The sequence below is a fragment of the Bombus vancouverensis genome, chromosome 16 (genome assembly GCF_051014615.1).
Source record: "Bombus vancouverensis nearcticus chromosome 16, iyBomVanc1_principal, whole genome shotgun sequence".
Lineage (NCBI taxonomy): Eukaryota > Metazoa > Arthropoda > Insecta > Hymenoptera > Apidae > Bombus > Bombus vancouverensis.
Window position 1 is genome coordinate 7242579 of NC_134926.1, and position 17903 is coordinate 7260481.

At 29.7% G+C, this 17903-nt stretch overlaps 6 protein-coding genes across 13 annotated transcripts; 3 read left to right on the forward strand and 3 right to left on the reverse strand.

The window, feature by feature from the left end:
- Nucleotides 1-405: 405 nt before the first annotated feature.
- Nucleotides 406-1950, forward strand: 140up (RPII140-upstream gene protein). Its single transcript, XM_076625737.1, has 5 exons — nucleotides 406-666; nucleotides 777-984; nucleotides 1055-1306; nucleotides 1375-1626; nucleotides 1705-1950. Exons 2-5 carry the CDS (start codon nucleotides 836-838, stop codon nucleotides 1817-1819), a joined length of 768 nt encoding a protein of 255 aa, XP_076481852.1. The 5' UTR covers nucleotides 406-666; nucleotides 777-835; the 3' UTR covers nucleotides 1820-1950.
- Nucleotides 1838-9503, reverse strand: twf (twinfilin actin binding protein). Of its 5 annotated transcripts, XM_033329780.2 has the most exons (6): nucleotides 9377-9499; nucleotides 6958-7110; nucleotides 6754-6831; nucleotides 6017-6676; nucleotides 5839-5957; nucleotides 1838-2523 (listed from the first exon to the last, which is right to left on the reverse strand). In XM_033329780.2, the coding sequence occupies exons 2-6, from the start codon at nucleotides 6980-6982 to the stop codon at nucleotides 2353-2355; spliced, it is 1053 nt and encodes a 350-aa protein (XP_033185671.2). In that variant the 5' UTR covers nucleotides 6983-7110; nucleotides 9377-9499; the 3' UTR covers nucleotides 1838-2352. The 5 variants fall into 5 exon arrangements, with proteins under 5 accessions (XP_033185671.2, XP_076481848.1, XP_033185673.2 ...); XM_076625733.1 differs by lacking the exon at nucleotides 6958-7110 and having other exon boundaries at nucleotides 9377-9503; XM_033329782.2 differs by lacking the exons at nucleotides 1838-2523; nucleotides 9377-9499 and adding an exon at nucleotides 2555-2747 and having other exon boundaries at nucleotides 6958-7386.
- On the forward strand, nucleotides 7948-9861 carry LOC117161068 (toll-interacting protein). Its single transcript, XM_033342282.2, has 6 exons — nucleotides 7948-8150; nucleotides 8606-8779; nucleotides 8891-9024; nucleotides 9112-9316; nucleotides 9407-9577; nucleotides 9651-9861. The coding sequence occupies exons 1-6, from the start codon at nucleotides 8073-8075 to the stop codon at nucleotides 9759-9761; spliced, it is 873 nt and encodes a 290-aa protein (XP_033198173.1). The 5' UTR covers nucleotides 7948-8072; the 3' UTR covers nucleotides 9762-9861.
- Nucleotides 9862-9957: 96 nt separating this feature from the next.
- On the reverse strand, nucleotides 9958-12078 carry Pex16 (peroxisomal biogenesis factor 16). Its single transcript, XM_033342278.2, has 5 exons — nucleotides 11842-12078; nucleotides 11514-11760; nucleotides 11162-11435; nucleotides 10978-11081; nucleotides 9958-10884 (listed from the first exon to the last, which is right to left on the reverse strand). Exons 1-5 carry the CDS (start codon nucleotides 11969-11971, stop codon nucleotides 10629-10631), a joined length of 1011 nt encoding a protein of 336 aa, XP_033198169.1. The 5' UTR covers nucleotides 11972-12078; the 3' UTR covers nucleotides 9958-10628.
- Nucleotides 11722-15941, forward strand: Ts (Thymidylate synthase). 4 transcript variants are annotated; one of them, XM_033342281.2, is made up of 5 exons: nucleotides 11722-11856; nucleotides 12852-13030; nucleotides 13108-13371; nucleotides 13454-13716; nucleotides 13787-15941. In XM_033342281.2, exons 2-5 carry the CDS (start codon nucleotides 13009-13011, stop codon nucleotides 13994-13996), a joined length of 759 nt encoding a protein of 252 aa, XP_033198172.1. In that variant the 5' UTR covers nucleotides 11722-11856; nucleotides 12852-13008; the 3' UTR covers nucleotides 13997-15941. The 4 variants fall into 4 exon arrangements, with proteins under 4 accessions (XP_033198172.1, XP_076481851.1, XP_076481849.1 ...); XM_076625736.1 differs by having other exon boundaries at nucleotides 11755-11856; nucleotides 12892-13030; XM_076625734.1 differs by lacking the exon at nucleotides 11722-11856 and adding an exon at nucleotides 12206-12232 and having other exon boundaries at nucleotides 12892-13030.
- LOC117161069 (protein ILRUN) lies at nucleotides 13399-15768 on the reverse strand. Its single transcript, XM_033342283.2, has 3 exons — nucleotides 15614-15768; nucleotides 14900-15258; nucleotides 13399-14823 (listed from the first exon to the last, which is right to left on the reverse strand). Exons 1-3 carry the CDS (start codon nucleotides 15766-15768, stop codon nucleotides 14717-14719), a joined length of 621 nt encoding a protein of 206 aa, XP_033198174.1. The 3' UTR covers nucleotides 13399-14716.
- Nucleotides 15942-17903: the final 1962 nt, after the last annotated feature.

Here is a 17903-nt window from a genome sequence, read left to right on the forward strand (position 1 = left end):
ATACATATATTGCCATTTTTATATTCGTACAATTCTCGATATTTATATAATCGATCTTAGTCAACCAAACGAGGAGATCCCCCTTTTTGCCTTTAGTAAGGCGTTTTCTTCTTTTTTTATTGTTATTATCAGTTATTGTTTACCTGGAATTGTTCCCAATTAATTGCGATACTTTTTCTGCTTTTATGAAGTACGGTATATAATAAAATACACCAATTTGATGGTGTTAAAATTAATTAAAAAGTTATACTATCAGTTATGACTAAATAAAGTTATAATCGAACAATACCGAATTATCAACAATATCGAATTTTTAATTTCACATTCAAGTCGTGTTATTTATTTTTAGTCATCTTTAATGTTTTTAATTTTACCTATATTTTTTTGTACTTTTAATATATACTTTTAATTTGATGTTTTGTATAAACGATATGTGAAATCGTTAAACAAAATCATTATTTCAAAATATAATTGACCACTTAAATAATTTTTAGAGTTCTTTGTTTTTCAAGTAGTGAATATTAGTCCTCGTTACTTGAAAAAATGTACGGTGCACAGCTTATAGGTTGGGTTGTCCAGTACAGTGAGAAGCGTGTAGCTCGCTCTGGCGCGCGAAGTTGGCTAAGTGTTAACAAATTGAATCCTTAACCTCACTTTCGTTATAAAGTAATTATTGTATAATAAAATAATTGAATTTGAAATCTAGTTTGTAATAATATTAATTTTGTTGCCAATAAACTATGAATATATAAGTTTATAGTATTTCATGTTATCAGTGCTTATTGAATGTATGTTAAATAATACATGACCTGAAAGCGATAAATATAGAAGAAACATGCTACGTACAGTAATAGATAGAAGATTAATCTGCACTGCGTTTTTCCCATTTGCTTCTTCGTCCGACAACACTTCCAATGATAGGTGGATAGATACATCCAAAGTAAAAGGATTTTTAGGCAAATACAGATGTTACTTTTATGACGAGTAAGAGTAATCATTTAATTTATATTCATCCATTTATTTAACACATTATTACAATATTTACTTTGCACAGAAAAGGGTATCCAACCAAAGAGGTACAATCAGTCTTGAATGCAACATGTGCAGGGAGTGCAACAGGATTTGTCTTGGGGGCATTATATAAATTAAAAGACGTGCCACAAACATTCAAACATGAGAATCAAGCTACATTATATGAAAACAAGTTTGAATATAAAAAGAATCTGCAAAGAAGAATTGAAATTGTTACGTTTAAAGCAGGTTTTCCATTTGCCATGAAAATTGGACTGTTTTGTTTCTTATTCTCGTAAGTCTTGCAACTAATTTCTATTATAATATTGTACAAATATAAATTAATCTAATATTCTTTATCAGGAGCATGTCTTCATTCTTCTATGTATATAGGGGATACAAATTTGATATAATAAATTCCACGTTTAGTGGTGCTATAACTGGTTTCATATTCAAAATGAATATGGGTATAAAGGGATTAATTTCAGGAACTATAATAGGTACAATATTGGGTACCTTATATGGCTCTGTCACAAAATTCCTTTTATGGATAACTGGATCTGAAATGGAGAACGCTTATGAAGCTGGAAGCAAATTAATGAACATAAGACGAGAGTATGTTTGCTATATTAATTGAACTTAAAAATTTTCCATTCCAAATTTGAATACCAAAGATAAATTTCCATTTTTTAGTAAAATAAAAGAACATGCAAAGTCCATGAATGCAAACGAATTATCAGAACTGCAAATGATGTATATTAAGAATCAAGAAGCGAATGAAGCACTTAATAAGGAGAAGAAAGAGTAAGAATTTAAAAGATAAAAATTTAATAACGAATGTATATATCTTATTAACATATATCTATTAATTTATGTAATTATTACATGAAATATTATGTAATAATATTTATATTTGATAAATACAAAACATGTATAGAACATATTCAAATCATTCTGGTCTTATCCATAATATTTAAGATGAATGATAAATAAAAATCATTCTGTAATATAATCAATTGTCATTAAGAACAATCCTTATTTACATCCTAATAATACTCTGTGCATTAAATTATAAATGAATGTAGTATAAATACAAGTTTAAAATCGTAGTTACAGAATAGGCCTAATATTTGAAACTTCTTTTTAAGATTTGAAGTATCTGCATATAAATGGTTCTTAAATTATAAAACAAATAATCCTCCTTAATGAGGAAAAAAGCTAGATAAAACAAAAAACTTTCATCTTTTAACACAAGAGAACACAATATATATTTATCTGTATATGTGATGAGCATATTATATATCTTCTTAGTTCAACTCAACAAATTTGAAAAACATTTTTTTAAATCTCTTGTTCCGAAGTTCCTAAATCTTGAACCTTGGTTAAGCGTTTTGCCCCTCTGCCTGGTGGACCCTTAGGTTTCGCAAATTTTGGCTGATGTAAACTGATTTTTGGATGTAATTCCTCTTGTAAAAATTCTTCAGTTAGTTCTCTTCCATCATCTATTTCAAGCTATATAATCAACATATTTTAAAGGGAATTATTACATTGCATTACAAACTAGAAACATCATTTACTTTGTGAGAAAAAAATACATGAAAAATGAAAAATAAAACTCTAACTTGATAGGCCTATTCTGTAAGCTGAATGTCTTAAACATATCTTAAAATCTTAATCATAATTACATACCCATCCAACGACTGATTCACGTTCGCTCCTTAGAAACCTATTAAATTCTGTGCAGATAAATCATGATAAATAAAGAAGTGTTACACATTACCTTATTGGCAAATTAAAACACAACAAAGTGTAAGATTAAATTGCATAATGCTTTATTATTTCTAGCGTGTTTAGTATTGGCAAGATACACAATTTGTTTGATCATAATGAACCTACAATTATGTACTAACAGGTTGGAAACGGAATTATACTAAAAACTTACAGAATAGGCCTGGTACAATATATTATAAATTGAAATATTCCCAGGCTACAGTGTGCGTTATGTTTAAATATAGAACACATTATTCATTAACAAGTTTTTGAGCACTTCGCGAAAAACTTTCCTTTTTTTTGCAACTAGACATAGAAATGTGTGCCAAATTCTATTTGTTCGTCAACATGTAAAAATAGGAAAACATCGATAAGGAATTTAAGCTGAAAAAGCTTTTACACAACTATAAAGGAATGAAATACTAATAAATTATGAGTATATTATATTCAAGAACTTCCAATTCTTGTAAAAAATCTCATGCTTCAAGCTTAACTTTCATATCAATGTAAATGTATGTATAATAATATATACTTGGTAGCAAATGAAAACTAACAAAAATTTTTCAATGGATTTGAATAAATGCCAAGAATTTGACACACTTTTTTATTATTATAAAACTTGTTAAATTAGGCCAAACTCTTTCAATAAGTTTTTTATTTATTTCTTGGACGAAAATTTTTAAAAAGTTTATAAAAAGCTACGAGAGTTAAAAAAATACAGATCACAAAAAATAGAATGCCTCTCGAATATCTTGTTTGCTGGCTACTAGATTATAGTCCCATTTGCTATACATTTCGTATTAGGAATGTTTTAGAAGAAATCTAAAAATACTTTAAAAGAGATAACAGTAACTTATCACAATTCATTATGCGCTGTTCTCTAATTAGTTTAAATTATTAAATTGAAGCGTATAAGAATATGATATATGAATTTTCTTATTTAAAACATATCTTATTATACCTTACATCTTTTATTAAAAATGAAAGTAATAAAAAGTTAAAAAATAACCGTAAAGTATATAGAATGTGTGTGGGTGTGGGTGTGGGTGTATGGGTAAGTGCGTACATACGTGTATATGAATGTTCAAATATTTTTATCTATATAAATTCAAACACTGCACAATTTTTCCGATTGTACAACTAATGGGACATACCAAGTTCAGTCTTTATATATATATTTGTGGAATCTAATGTTTTGTATAATTTACAATAGTATAGAACATGATAATATATATATATATATTTATATATATATATATATATATATATATACACATACATACATATATAATATAATGTATATAAATATATATATACATATATAATTTAATATGTATATAAAGTAAATAGTATTATCACTAGCTTGTGTTCAAAAATGATAATCATGTGCAAAGAAAATATATCCACAAATTAATGTGGTAATTTGCACGTTTATCACTTATCCATTTATCTTCTTATTTATATTTCACAGAGAAGTTAGGTGAGTGGCATTAGCTAACTGGAGCACATGGAATTTTCCCTAACTCTCTAATAATCACATAAGGTATGCAGGTTTTACCACAGATATTTGTTTGAAACACTCTACCTCTATTTATCACTAATTCCTATATGAGTGTTCGAATGAATTTGAAAGTCAAGCCTTCGAGTTTCACTTAATAAAATTACTAATATATGAAAAATGAATACTTAAAAATACAATATATCACTTTTCATTGGACTAGGAACTAATTCACACAGTTAACTCACTGGGTTTATTTTTCACATCTGACACAATAAACATTAAAAGTAGCATAAGAATTATATAAACTATAAAAGATGTAAATTAAAGGAACTATATAGAGAAAAAAATATCTTCATAAGATTTTTTATTAGACATTGGAACGCAATTAAAAAAATGCAAAATCCAATAGAAGGCTTCACTTTCAATGTCAAGCAACTAATTCTCACTTCATGATCTTTCTGCTTTTCTTGTTCTTTTTCATACAGTATTTTCTGCACGAATAAACAATTATCCATTACATTATGGTACTGGATCAACAAGAACTACATCTCATGGGAATTCTATGCATTGCGAGTTTCTCATAGTTATCAAAAAGATATTTTGTAAAGATCTTAACATGACAATTTTGCTCTTTAAAATTTAGAAAAATACATTGTTTGGTCTACTCTGAATTGCTACATAGATATACATATCACTTTGACCAATTATTACTAAATATCAATAAATATATTGCTAATTAATAAAAGATTTATCTCTGTAAAGATGCGCATTAAACATTTTCTCATTTAAATCACTCCATAATAACTGCATAACTATACTGTGCTAATGTCGAAGTTATTCAAAACCGATTACACCATCTTACACTACATAACATATTCGATCAATTAATATCGTATTATCACAAATTCAGAATTTACGAAGGAAGATATTAAATGTGTAAAACATCTGAAATATTTTATAACATTTAAGAAACATTTAAAAATGACAGACAAAGAACGTAGATTCGGTTAACTCAAGATACAAGATCTCTTCTGTTTTGACTTTTTCTCGGATATAGATTGAGGAGGAGCATAGGGCGTTGATGGAGTTGCAGGAGTTATTGCAGCTGTTTCTTTTATAGTTGGAGGATCTTCCAACATGTCTGCCAATTCCTCACCACTATTTACTTCCAACTAGGATTTATCAAATTTTTACGAAAATAAAAAAAGAAAAAAAGAAATAATTTAATTTCAACATTAAGATTCACATGAAGAGAAATGAAATTTGAAAGCAAGAAATACTACACAATGCGACTAAAAGGGTAAAATATTCGTTAATATCGATGCACGCTATAAGAACTATCTTTTTTTAATTAAATATGAAATACATTTCTCACTGGTATAAAAAATGCACAACATACAATTGAATATTTTTATCTTTCAAAAAGCGTATAGATCCTAATATGATTTACCAGTTTTAAATGATCCTGTTAAGACATTCATGCAAAAACAAACCAATAGAAACAAAATAAATTAGAAAATATGGTTTACATGAAGAACTTTTATTTATTTACTTACTTTTTTCGTTATAGTCACTCCAAGTGATTGAATAAGTTCTAATAGCGGAGCTTTACACGATGAATATAACATCCTTTCCTTAATACTGCAACTGTATCCTGGCATGCTATATATAAAAACTGCAACATAGAGGTACATTATTGATTGAAAGACTAACATTTTTATTTTTAGAACATACCTATACATTCCATGTAATCTCCTTCGTGCGTGTGCTTAAAATTATAAAGATGATATCTAGCAGAATCAGATGGGACTTTTGTTGGTAGTTTATCCAGTGAAACTTCACAAGCCATAACTAAATGTATCTTCTCCTCTTCTAAGTCGATTTTTAATTGAACATATTCATGTATACCTTTACCAAGCTCCATGATCGCTTGTTTTGCCTCATCCGTAACAGGGAAGGCAACACCACTCAATGTTTGATGCCTTGTTTCTACACTATAATCTGTAGTAACTGTGTTTTTTTTAAGTTCTGCTAACTCTTCTTCTGCAGTGGTTAATGGTGCCGGTGCAGCATTATTCCTTTTGTATTTGTGATAACCTTCTAATGTTATATCCTCTGGCACCGTACCATGCAATTCTTCCTTTATAGACGCAGTTCCAAATTCTTGTTTCAAAGTTGCTTTTGTCGACGCATATAACATCTTTTGCCTAACTGGTGCAGTATCAGGTGACCAAGAGATAAATAACCAGTCATGACCAGAGTCAGAAGACTTAGTATCTAATCGATAAAGAATATATGCAGGTTGATTCTCAATGATCAACGGTTTGATCATCTTATCATAATCATCTTGCCACTTGTTCACTGGTTTTGAAGAAGCAGCAGGTGTTAGTTCCTCTATGAAACAAAGATACACTTTTATTCATGAAACTTGTATTAAATTCACACTCACTGAGGGCAAGAGGCAAACTTACCATTCTCAATGGAAACTTTCAAGACTCGTATTTTTCCATCTCGACATTTAGCAAACAATTTCTTAAGGGCATCGTTCGCTGAAATAACCAAACCATTAATTTGTCATTATTGTTGTAAAGATGTTTTGAGGTTAATGGCCTATATTGTAGAACTTTCTACGAGATTGTTATGTGGAATCAATATTACAATGTAATAATGAGTACCTTTGATCCCTGTCTGATGTGACATGGTTCGTAAAAAATTCGAGCTCTGTTGAAAATATGGTAGGAAATTAGTCGCGCTTCCTCCCCGACCTCTTCAGATTAATTCGGAACGAACAATCCACCACCACCACCACAAACGGACCGTTCAAATGACTAGAACACGATGAAAAAAATCGCAACAGAATCCGAAATTAGGGGAAACCACCGATACACAACCTATTTAGAGGAGAACTTTTCGGGAGGATCCTAGCAACAGAGAAACGTACGTCACGCCAGTGAACCTGTCAAGAATGCTCCAAATCACGGCCGTACGACCGTGCTCCAAACCAAGCGATTATAATTTATTATCGTGAACAAAAAAATCTTAACTGAAAAAGTAGCGACGTAAAAACCCACAGAAAATTATTTCAAACGCGAAAAATGCAACTTATTCAAATATTATTATTAAGACGAATAAAAATTTTTGAAATTTTGCAATATGACTTTTGCCCTTTATTCGCGTGTATCTGTTTTAACAAATCTTCAGTTCCATTTACAAACTTAATCACATTATTAAATTACGGATTTTTATGCAAATTCATATACATATTTAAAACGATAATTGAAATAATAAAATCTCAGTAGAAGATTATTTTATTTACAAAGTATTATAGGAAGCACTACACTTTGGATATTTTATATTCTTTCTTATATTTTTTCTCTATAAGTACATAAAAATATGCAGTCTATTATTTTACTATATATTGTAATCTAATATTAATTGCATTACATATACATATTTACTTATAATTGATTTATATCTTACAACAATATTTTAATTTTATTTCAAGATTTTTAATTAGTGCTGGAAAATATATTTTTATAAGAATCATTTGTATTATTAGCTCACGTATCTTCTAGATTTTCGTTTGGAATTGGAATTTCTGTAATATCATTCGCGTTTGAAATGTACACGTAATTCGAGTGTTTGAAAGATTCTCTTAAGATGTCGTGACATCAGCGTGACAGATGTGTGTTATGATTATTCTGATGCAAAAAAAATACGTGTAGTTTGACAGGTTTCACTTATATCGAAGTCGATTATACTATTATATTAAGAATATTAAGGAAAAATTATGAATTCAGTAAACCTTCGGATAACTGTTAGGGAAACCGAAAGGCGATCAGATTTGTACGAAGAGTGGAAAAGACGGGTAAATAATGTAACTTTTACAACAAACGTTGCAATTCTTTTTGAAATCAAGTACTGATACCATCACGTCAATTCATTTTTAATATTCAATTAAATTAAAATGCAAATCGTATAGTATTTTAAAATTAAAGATTCATTTCGTTAATTATTATTAATTAACAGTTAAGTTCATAAATATTCATTTTTTGATGACTCATTCGCCGATTTGTTAAACAATATTAGTTTATTATACTATTATACATTTAAAAAATTCTTCGAATTCTATATTAAATGATAGAATTAGTAATGCAAATTGATTGAAAAGAAACTGCAAATAAAATGTTGCATTAACATAACGTTGCCAATTAATGAGATGTAATTATTCAGTGGAATTTGTCATACCTCCAGCAAAATTTACAATATATATGAATAAATAAATATTGATTTGAAATAATAATAATAATAATAATGTTCCAGGCTTTTCTAGGTCCACTCCCGCAAGGATTTCTTAGATTGGAAGAGCGCAATGCTCAACAACAGCAAGAAGCTGCAGATCAGCAGGCTGCACTTGCTCTTCACCAGCTGCAAATGCAGAACATGCCAACAATGCATGAACCCCATGTCGGTAGACTTAGTATTACAATTGTTCAGGTAATTCTATGATTTTAGTAGACATGTAGGAGTTAATTCAGTTTTAAAAAGTAGTAGTGTATGTTTTGTAAGAATATTTTAATCGTAATTTCAAAAAGATACTTCCTATAGGCTAAGCTTGTAAAAAACTATGGGATGACAAGAATGGATCCTTATGTGAGATTAAGAGTAGGCCATGCTGTATATGAAACACACACATGTTCAAACGGAGCAAAAAATCCACACTGGAACAAAGTTATTCAATGGTATGTAATTTGTATAATAAATTTATTATAAATCAAATTTATATACTTATTCCATCCATTACTTTCTTTTATCTTTTTATTATTCAGTTACTTGCCACCAGGAGTCTCACAAATATATGTAGAAGTTTATGATGAATGTTCGTTTGTAATGGATGAATTAATTGCATGGGGTCACATAGATATTCCATCAAAGGTCCTCCAGAAAGGGGAGATGCACGAAGATTGGTACATGCTTAGTGGAAAGCAAGGAGACAATCAAGAAGGAATGATAAATTTAGTTTTTAGTTATACGGTAAAAGTTATTAGTAATATGACAGAAAATATATTTAATCTACTACTAATAAGTTAATACCTGTATTTAATAATTTATCCATTTTGATAGACTAAGTGTCATCCATACATGAGTGCACCTCCAATTATGATGGTTCCTTCTTCAACAATGCTTGGCATGACACAGTATGCACCAGTAAATGTCTACACAGCACCTCCTACAGCTGCAGTGCCGCCTATTATTCCCAGTTCTATGCCAGATGCTGAAGTTATATTAAAACAGGTAATGTAAGAAGATAATAGCTTCACTTTTTTCCGCAATAAAACAACTTTTGTAATAATGTAATAACTTATAGATTTCAGAGATGTTCCCGAATGTGGATAAAGAGGTAATTAAATCAGTTTATGATGCAAATAATGGAAAGAAAGATGTAACTATAAATTCATTACTCCAAATGTGTGAATAAGTAACTTTTTATGCAACTCGTCATTTAACTCCAAAGGCCATATTTGTATTTTCTTGCTATATTGTATTTGAATGTGTAATATATTTGCAAATTACTACCATGCATTTTATGGTATATTAACATTTAGTGATTTTAATATAAGGGAATCCATAAAATATATTGGGCAGGGAAATATATATATATTTTTAAAGAAATATCTCTTTTAATCGTTTATATATTCATTCATCCTGTTTACATTTGTTTTCATCTTATATATACAGCTATATGTTTCGTTCTACATATGTTTCGTTCTACATATGTTTCGTTCTATAACATAAAAAATTTCAATTTTCTATATTTACACATTGGAGATCCCGTATTCGTTAAGAAATCTGTATTTAGATCTTACTATTTATAAAAAATAATAAACGTGTACATTTACATATTTTTACTTGTGTGTTTGGAAACGAATTACAAAAATATTGTACTCACGCATATTTAAACAGAATATATCTACAAATACTATAAAAGTATTCAATCTAATTTTGATTAAAACACAGCATTTGCAAAAATGGAATGGTGGCTTTCAATTTTGCTATAGAGTTAAAACAATATTTCTAATTTTTCTATCAAATGTAAAATATATTAATAATATATCTATGAATTGTTAAGTGCTTCAGTAAATTGTAGAGCTAATTTATCCTTACTTATAATAAATAAAAATTTGTCAACAGTTATATAATTTATGACAAAAATCAGTCATTTCAAATTTATGCTAAAAATATTCTTTTTTTAAATTTGAAATTATCCTTATTCCTTCTATAATCCCTATTCCCCCAAAAATAAGGTGTATCAATAACTCTCTTAAACATTTAATAACTCCATAAACTAACTTGACCACATGTAAAAATATGTATTTTGCCAATGTGGCAAGTACTTTTTTATTGGCTCTGTTAAAAATTTTGCTAAAGGTACTCTATTGGAAAGTGCAGTTAGAGTCGCATATATTCTAATGCAGCTATACTTATCATAAAATGGAGACTTTAATATGTAAAGGAGCAGAGCAAGTCTTCGCCTGAAGAATTCTTTCTCTTCTTCTTTGCTAAATGATATATTTTTTGTCCTTTTACTAGCTATATTTAAACTGTAAAATAACATTGAGTTTTTATATCATTATATAATTCAACCCTTTTTATGTAGTTATTTGATAAGTTTGGTACTAAATTTTATCTTTTACCTGAGTAAATCAATAGCAAATGATAACAACCATGGTGGCCAACGTTTTTCTCCAGTAAAAGATATACATGCCAAATGAAAAAGTGGTTTCAAAATATAAAGAGTCTAAAAATGAAATAAGAAATATTAATGAATAAGTATTTTCTGGAGCTATTATACTTAGTTGAATTTGAATACATTTCTACCTCAGCTAATATTAAATCTTTTTCTGATACTGAAGATCTATTTAAGTTATCATTATTGTCAATATTAGAAGACAATGGTTCCCAAGTACGCATGTGTGAATGCTTGATATTTCTTATACTCCTAACAATAGTGCCAGACCGTTTCAATCTGAATCCTTCGTATAATTTTTCATCATGTGAGTTGCTTAGCTTTTCTCTGTTTATTGGCTGTATTGGAGGGCTTTTTATTATACGTTCCTTATACAGATGAATCAGTAGAAGTCTTAACACAGTCCTATGAAGGATTCATTTATAAATATTAATAATTGAGAGGAACGTGTAATCTAAACTTCAGAAATATTATGCTACTTACTTAAATATTTGGACCATAGTGATCATGAACCATCTTCCAGTTTGGCCACATAATTTTTTTGCAGTGATCTCAAAAAGAGCCTCCGTGTATTCTACCACAGTCAACCAAATTTTAATTTTTGATTCGAACTGAGGAAACTGTAAATGAACACATTTTCCGCTGCACATTAACAAATCATTGAAAAATACTATCAAATTCGAAGCTGAGTATAATAACTCCGACCAAAAGGCGGAATTATTAAAATGACCTAAAAAAAAATGTTTACTGAATAAAAATCGAGGAGAAAAGTCATCGTATTTGAAGAATAAAAGTAACGAATTTTTCTAACCAGCCGTGAAGTAAGGTAAGCAATGGACCGTATTTTCAATCTCAGATAACAATTGTGGATTTTCTATAACCCATTTTCTATATGGTTCGATGATTTTCAACACGGAAGAATTTACATTGCCCAACACCATTTTGATCTGTTAAACGATCTAATAAAATATGATCTTTGTGATCAATAATAATTAACCTTCCAATATTAATATACTATATTTTATGCACTATATATAGTACAGAACAAAAATCATTGGTCTCTTCCGATAGATCGGGCAAACAAAGAACATTTGTTTTTAATTTTGTTTTCTATCAGTTGTGATAACAATTTATCATATAATAGAATTCTTGTCAGAATAAACATGTTCTCTATATATATACAACGTAGTATGAGAAATTGTGTAAGATGTATTAAAAGTATAAATATTTTGTAATGAATATTAATGACATAATAATATCTAATAATAACGAGAAGTTAAAACATCTTAGTATGATATACAATATTTTATAATTATTCTAAATTTATATTAAGTTCGTTTATATTTATCGATATAATAATTTCACATGTAATTAGAATTAGTTTTTATAATAAATATTAATATCGTAATAGTATTTAGTAATGATGAAAAATTAAAACATGCTAGCATAATACATTTTATTATCATTTTAAACTTATGTTAAATGTACAAATTTACAAATTAAATTCATTCATCGATGTAACAATCGTACAAGTATATAATTAATTTTCCCGCCTATCAGGTCTATATAAAGTTCTCGTAAATTATTGATGAAAATAAGAAATATATTATAATTTTAATTAATATTAATAATTTTGTGCTTTTAATAAAATTCATTATTAACAAATTTTAACGTATTTAAAAAGCTTTTAAATTAAAAATTTTTATTACTATAGCTACATAATACCGCCAAAATTTACTCCATGTTATACGACGAAATCATTAACATTAGTTATTATAGTATTATAAATCTTTTATTTTCTTGAATTATGAATAAATATAGAATAACGAATGAAACGAATGAAATTCAAAAATGTACTCAGAACGGGGAAGAACACGAAGAATATCAATATTTAAATTTAATAAAGAAAATTATAAAAGAAGGGACGAGGAAAGATGATCGTACAGGTGTAGGCACATTGTCCATTTTTGGGACACAGATGCGATTTAATTTACGAGACAGTAAGTATTTTTCATACTTTAATAGAAGTTTAATATCTTATATATTTAATTACAATAACAAGATATCATTACCATAGATGTATTCCCATTGCTAACTACAAAGCGAGTATTTTGGAGGGGTGTAGTGGAGGAGTTGTTATGGTTTATTAGAGGATCGACAAATGCCAAAGAATTAAGTCAAAAGGATGTCCACATATGGGATGCAAACAGTTCACGTGAGTTCCTAGACTCTTGTGGCTTCACAGATAGGGAAGAAGGAGATTTAGGACCTGTTTATGGATTTCAATGGAGACACTATGGTGCAAGGTACCAAAATATGGATACAGATTATAGTGGACAAGGTAAGACAATAATCGAATATTCCTATGTTTAATTGTACAAATTTAATTATCTACAAGTACACTGAAAGGTTTGTTTATACAGGGATAGATCAGTTAAAACAGATCATAGATAAGATACAACATTCTCCCAATGATAGGCGAATTATAATGTCAGCATGGAACCCAGGCGACATTTCAAAAATGGCTCTACCTCCCTGTCATTGTCTTGTACAATTTTATGTGAACAATGGAGAGTTATCATGTCAACTTTATCAAAGAAGCGCTGACATGGGTCTTGGCGTACCATTTAATATCGCATCTTATTCTTTGTTAACTTATATGCTGGCACACATTTCAAATTTAAAGGTAAATTTACAAGAAAGGAAAATTGGCAAAATTTTTTAACAGAAACTTGTATCTCTTTGTTTATTTTTAGCCAGGTGAATTTGTACATACAATGGGTGACTGTCACGTATACCTCAATCACATATCCGCACTCGAGGAACAAATAAAACGTGTGCCAAAACCATTCCCATATTTAAAAATCGTTAGGAACGTTGAAAACATAGAAGATTTTACAGCAGATGATATCGAACTTATCGGATACAACCCACACACAAAGTTATCTATGCCAATGGCTGTTTAAAAACAAAATTGAACACAGAGTACTGACACAAGCTTATGTACACGTTTTTATCTAGAAGTAAGATTCGGTCATTAAGAAAATACATGTTCGATTGATATTAAATTGGTAAATGAATATATATTCATATAGCATTATTATATTTCAACCATATCTATACTTTATTTTCTAATAAAAAGTTTTCGTTCATATCTTTAATAAACTCGTATCTTAATAATTATACATACATATACACGCAAAAAAATATATATATATTTTTTGTATATATATATTTTTTCTAGTTATTTATATTTATATCAATTTCTATCAGTATTATTTTCAAAAGTGGTCCATACATGTCTGTTACAGCTCTAACAAGTATAAACCATAATCATTTCGCTACACTTTGCATCACAGAAACAATCAAGTAAAAGAAGATTTTTCAAAAGGATGTAACTGACAAGCATGGACGGTAAAAGGCCTTGTGTAAGCAACTTTCACAATTTAACAAAATTTTACTTCTATACAGAGTCTAGGTCCAGTACTATCTTAAATCATATATATAATTATCCATTGAAAATATTACTTTCTCGCGTGATTGTAGAAGGAAATAAAAACGTTTCCAGTATCTTTAAAGTGATATTTTAAACGAACATGTCATATTTAATTTGGTTGATTTAAAAAATAATCGAAAGCGTTTAAAAAATGTGAAGAAAATTAAGAAAATTCTCTGGATATTAGGGGCTAGCACATCCTTGTATCATTAGACGATGAAGTACTTAATTGATGCAGTTGTTGAGTAATGGCCAGAGTGCCACTTTCACTTACTGTAATAGTTATCCAAATAATATCTAAATTTGAAAAAAGAGATTATTACTAAAAGATAATATCACAGATTAGTAACAACAAGAAGGTAAATGATTTTACCTCCAAACAAGATTTCTGTAGATTTTACCATCATCCTCCATTTACTTTGAAATGTACCACAATGTGGAGGACTTTGAAGATCCACGCTCACCTCTGTTATTTCTCCTGGGCCTAGAGATGGGACTGGTATTTTTGTACATTCACCCATTTGCACTCCTCCTATATACTGTAAGCAAACTCCATCAGGCCACGCTTCTCTACCACTGTTTTGTATATGCCATGATTTTCGAAAATTAGTAAGTGGTGGTATTGATTCTCCTTCGCCAATAGTGCTATCGCTTATCAGCATCATACAAGGAAAATTATGTTGAACTGGAGACTCAAAGTCAAAGTAGCTACAAATTGCCGCTTGGAGATTCCTAAAATTTTATGTAGATTATTTGCACGTACATATACATTTACGTATTTGTTTATGTTTCATCAACAAATGTCTATACAATAGTCACCATATTTGTCTTTCACAATTATAGTTTTAAAGAATAAGTTGATATTCTAATGTAGCAGTTACTCCATTGAACAACAATTTATGTAATACATGAACAATAACTGAAGAAATTGCAAATGTTATGCGAGTGTGAGTTGTCAGTGATATAAATGCATAAATAAGCAAGGATGGATAAGGCAATACAACAAGTAAACATGGCGACGGTAGGGTTAGGTCGGTGGACTAAACTTGACCAATGTAGAACGATTACAAGTGGGAGAGTATCTCACCAATTATTCATATCCAAAAAGAACTCAGCAGTAGTTTCGTTGAGCTGGCTGCCAGCCAGCAGCTTCTGCAGCTGCTTCACCAGATCATCTCTGTCGGTGGTGCCTAGACAACTAAACTGGTGAAGCAAATGGTGGTCCACGTTGTCCATGTTCATAATGTATTTCGTCCCTCGTTCAATACTCCATGTAATGGGAACTGTCACACCGCGAGTCCGTGAGACTTCTCTGTTCTGTTATCGTTTGATCTTTAACTGCAAATTTTAAATGTCATTCTTCATGACGTTCATCCCTGCCATAGACATGAAAAATATAGACCGCGGGTGTCAAATGAAGAGCATGGTCCTCGTTAAAAAAGAGATAGACATATCTAACGTGGTATCACTGTCTCTTTCTAACAGATACTATGCTCCGCCCATAGAAAAGGAAAGAGAGACGCGTTATTTATTTCTCTATCTCTTTTTTAACGAAGCCCATTTTCTCAACACGGCATCCGCGGTCTATACTTCTGATGTCTATGATCTGTGCGCAGTGGATACATACACTTCACACTCTACCCAAAAATGTACCGATTATGAGTACAGCCCCGTGGATGGTAAAAATCCAACTCTGTCGCCTTCTATCCCTTTATTTGCGTGATGTCACCTTGACCTTGAACGCTGCTAGTCTCCGTGTTTCTACAGCGAATAAATAAATACGCAAAACGGACGTCGATCCCTTCTCGAAATCAACTCGTCCACAGCGTCAACGCGGTCCTACATACACGCAACTTGGGTTGCATATATGTAGGGGTCAAATGAATTTTAATTATTAGCGTATTATAATCAAGTAAAACATAATTTATCGTAGATTGTAGATTCTTATGCGTTTATCAAAAATCTACAAATGTAAGAATGCACAGAATGCAAATATATGTAAAGAACATAATATTTATTTTTTTATTTATTATTCTTATTCTTTACCTTTCAATTTAGACTGATTTCCGGTTTGCATTTCTTCATTTCTTGAATCTATTTTTTAAATCTGTTCTTTAAACCTATTCTTTCTATTCCTATCTATACTGTTTATATCTTTAACTACTATATTACTTATATTTTCACAATCTAACAGAACATAGTACAAAAACATAACATACAAAAATATAAATTATAAAACATTTAAAATGAAGCACTTGTTATAATATTTAGTGAACGAAATAAATTTTTATTTTCCACTTTCCACTTTCTTAGTTATATTATTAAAGATATGAAATTACAAATCATATTGTTATAAATACTTCAATTTCTTGAAATTTACAATAAGAGAGAATGTAGAAATAAAAGCTTTCAAATTTTATCCTTAAAAATATTATAATAGTTTGCATAAATATCTCTCCAACTCTATTTATGATATACATAAGCTTAACAGAAATTTTTTGTATCTATTAAATATCATAACAGATGTTACATTTTGAATATTTCATATATTTTTCCATATTACGTGCATTTCTGAAGTTTCCCATAAATGAATAGATATCCGCAGTCTAATAAACAATGAACTATTTTAATGTATTGTAAAATTGATACAAGAATCGAAACAAGCAAAGCAATAAGCTAGTAGTGATATAGTAACCGATATAAGAATTATAATGAGAAGAAAAGTTTCAATTCCTTAAATAACGATTATTCAAAATAAAAATCGTATATACCTTTATTTTATAAGTTTATTTTATAAGTTTGTAAGTATTAAAATATAAACTATTCTCATCTTTTATTTCTTACAGTATGTGTAATAACATTTCTTGTTCTTGTTACGTGAACGCACTTAAGCGCCAAATCTCTGTTGTCGCACTGCGCATGCGCCTACGGCCCCTCCTGCATCAGGTCTCGAGGATGCGTGCGCATCACGCCGCGTAACAATTGAAATACGAAAGAGAAGACAGTCGCGATCCGAAGTTGATCATGTAGATATTCCAAAAACGTCCGATCGCAAGGTGATTTCGCGTACAAAGTGGACAAAAAGGGATGAGTGTCGATTGAAAACGGGAGTGTAGTTCGCAATGAGACATATTTGAACCGTGTGAACCAGTGGCTATCGTTAATTAGTCGCGAGTTCTTCATCACCGATAATCCCAAGCTTTTCTTTTTTTCCTTTTTTTTTTACGCGAGCTCGTGTATCGATGAAACGTTCAAAATCCTTGGAAAATTACTTTCATATTGACGTTAGGACATCGTGATGAAAGTTAGAAGTTATTTTACGATTAATAGCTCCGTTTCGACGATCGCGGAATAATTGGTGATAATAATCTCGTCGA

Coding starts and splice junctions, on each gene's coding strand:
- 140up (XM_076625737.1), top strand. CDS start 836: ATGCTACGTACAGTAATAGATAGAAGATTAATCTGCACTGCGTTTTTC. Junction 985..1,054: donor AGATGTTACTTTTATGACGA/GTAAGAGTAATC, acceptor TACTTTGCACAG/AAAAGGGTATCCAACCAAAG. Junction 1,627..1,704: donor TTAATGAACATAAGACGAGA/GTATGTTTGCTA, acceptor TCCATTTTTTAG/TAAAATAAAAGAACATGCAA.
- twf (XM_033329780.2), bottom strand. CDS start 6,982: ATGTCACATCAGACAGGGATCAAAG. Junction 6,832..6,957: donor ACATCAGACAGGGATCAAAG/GTACTCATTATT, acceptor TGGTTATTTCAG/CGAACGATGCCCTTAAGAAA. Junction 2,524..5,838: donor GAGTGACTATAACGAAAAAA/GTAAGTAAATAA, acceptor TTGATTATATAG/CTTGAAATAGATGATGGAAG.
- LOC117161068 (XM_033342282.2), top strand. CDS start 8,073: ATGAATTCAGTAAACCTTCGGATAACTGTTAGGGAAACCGAAAGGCGA. Junction 9,317..9,406: donor ATTTAGTTTTTAGTTATACG/GTAAAAGTTATT, acceptor CCATTTTGATAG/ACTAAGTGTCATCCATACAT. Junction 9,578..9,650: donor CTGAAGTTATATTAAAACAG/GTAATGTAAGAA, acceptor AATAACTTATAG/ATTTCAGAGATGTTCCCGAA.
- Pex16 (XM_033342278.2), bottom strand. CDS start 11,971: ATGGTGTTGGGCAATGTAAATTCTTCCGTGTTGAAAATCATCGAACCA. Junction 11,436..11,513: donor ACTATGGTCCAAATATTTAA/GTAAGTAGCATA, acceptor AATCCTTCATAG/GACTGTGTTAAGACTTCTAC. Junction 10,885..10,977: donor TTTGCTATTGATTTACTCAG/GTAAAAGATAAA, acceptor GTTATTTTACAG/TTTAAATATAGCTAGTAAAA.
- Ts (XM_033342279.2), top strand. CDS start 12,838: ATGAATAAATATAGAATAACGAATGAAACGAATGAAATTCAAAAATGT. Junction 13,031..13,107: donor GCGATTTAATTTACGAGACA/GTAAGTATTTTT, acceptor TCATTACCATAG/ATGTATTCCCATTGCTAACT. Junction 13,717..13,786: donor CACACATTTCAAATTTAAAG/GTAAATTTACAA, acceptor GTTTATTTTTAG/CCAGGTGAATTTGTACATAC.
- LOC117161069 (XM_033342283.2), bottom strand. CDS start 15,768: ATGAACATGGACAACGTGGACCACCATTTGCTTCACCAGTTTAGTTGT. Junction 15,259..15,613: donor TTTTTGGATATGAATAATTG/GTGAGATACTCT, acceptor ATAAAATTTTAG/GAATCTCCAAGCGGCAATTT. Junction 14,824..14,899: donor TACAGAAATCTTGTTTGGAG/GTAAAATCATTT, acceptor TTTCAAATTTAG/ATATTATTTGGATAACTATT.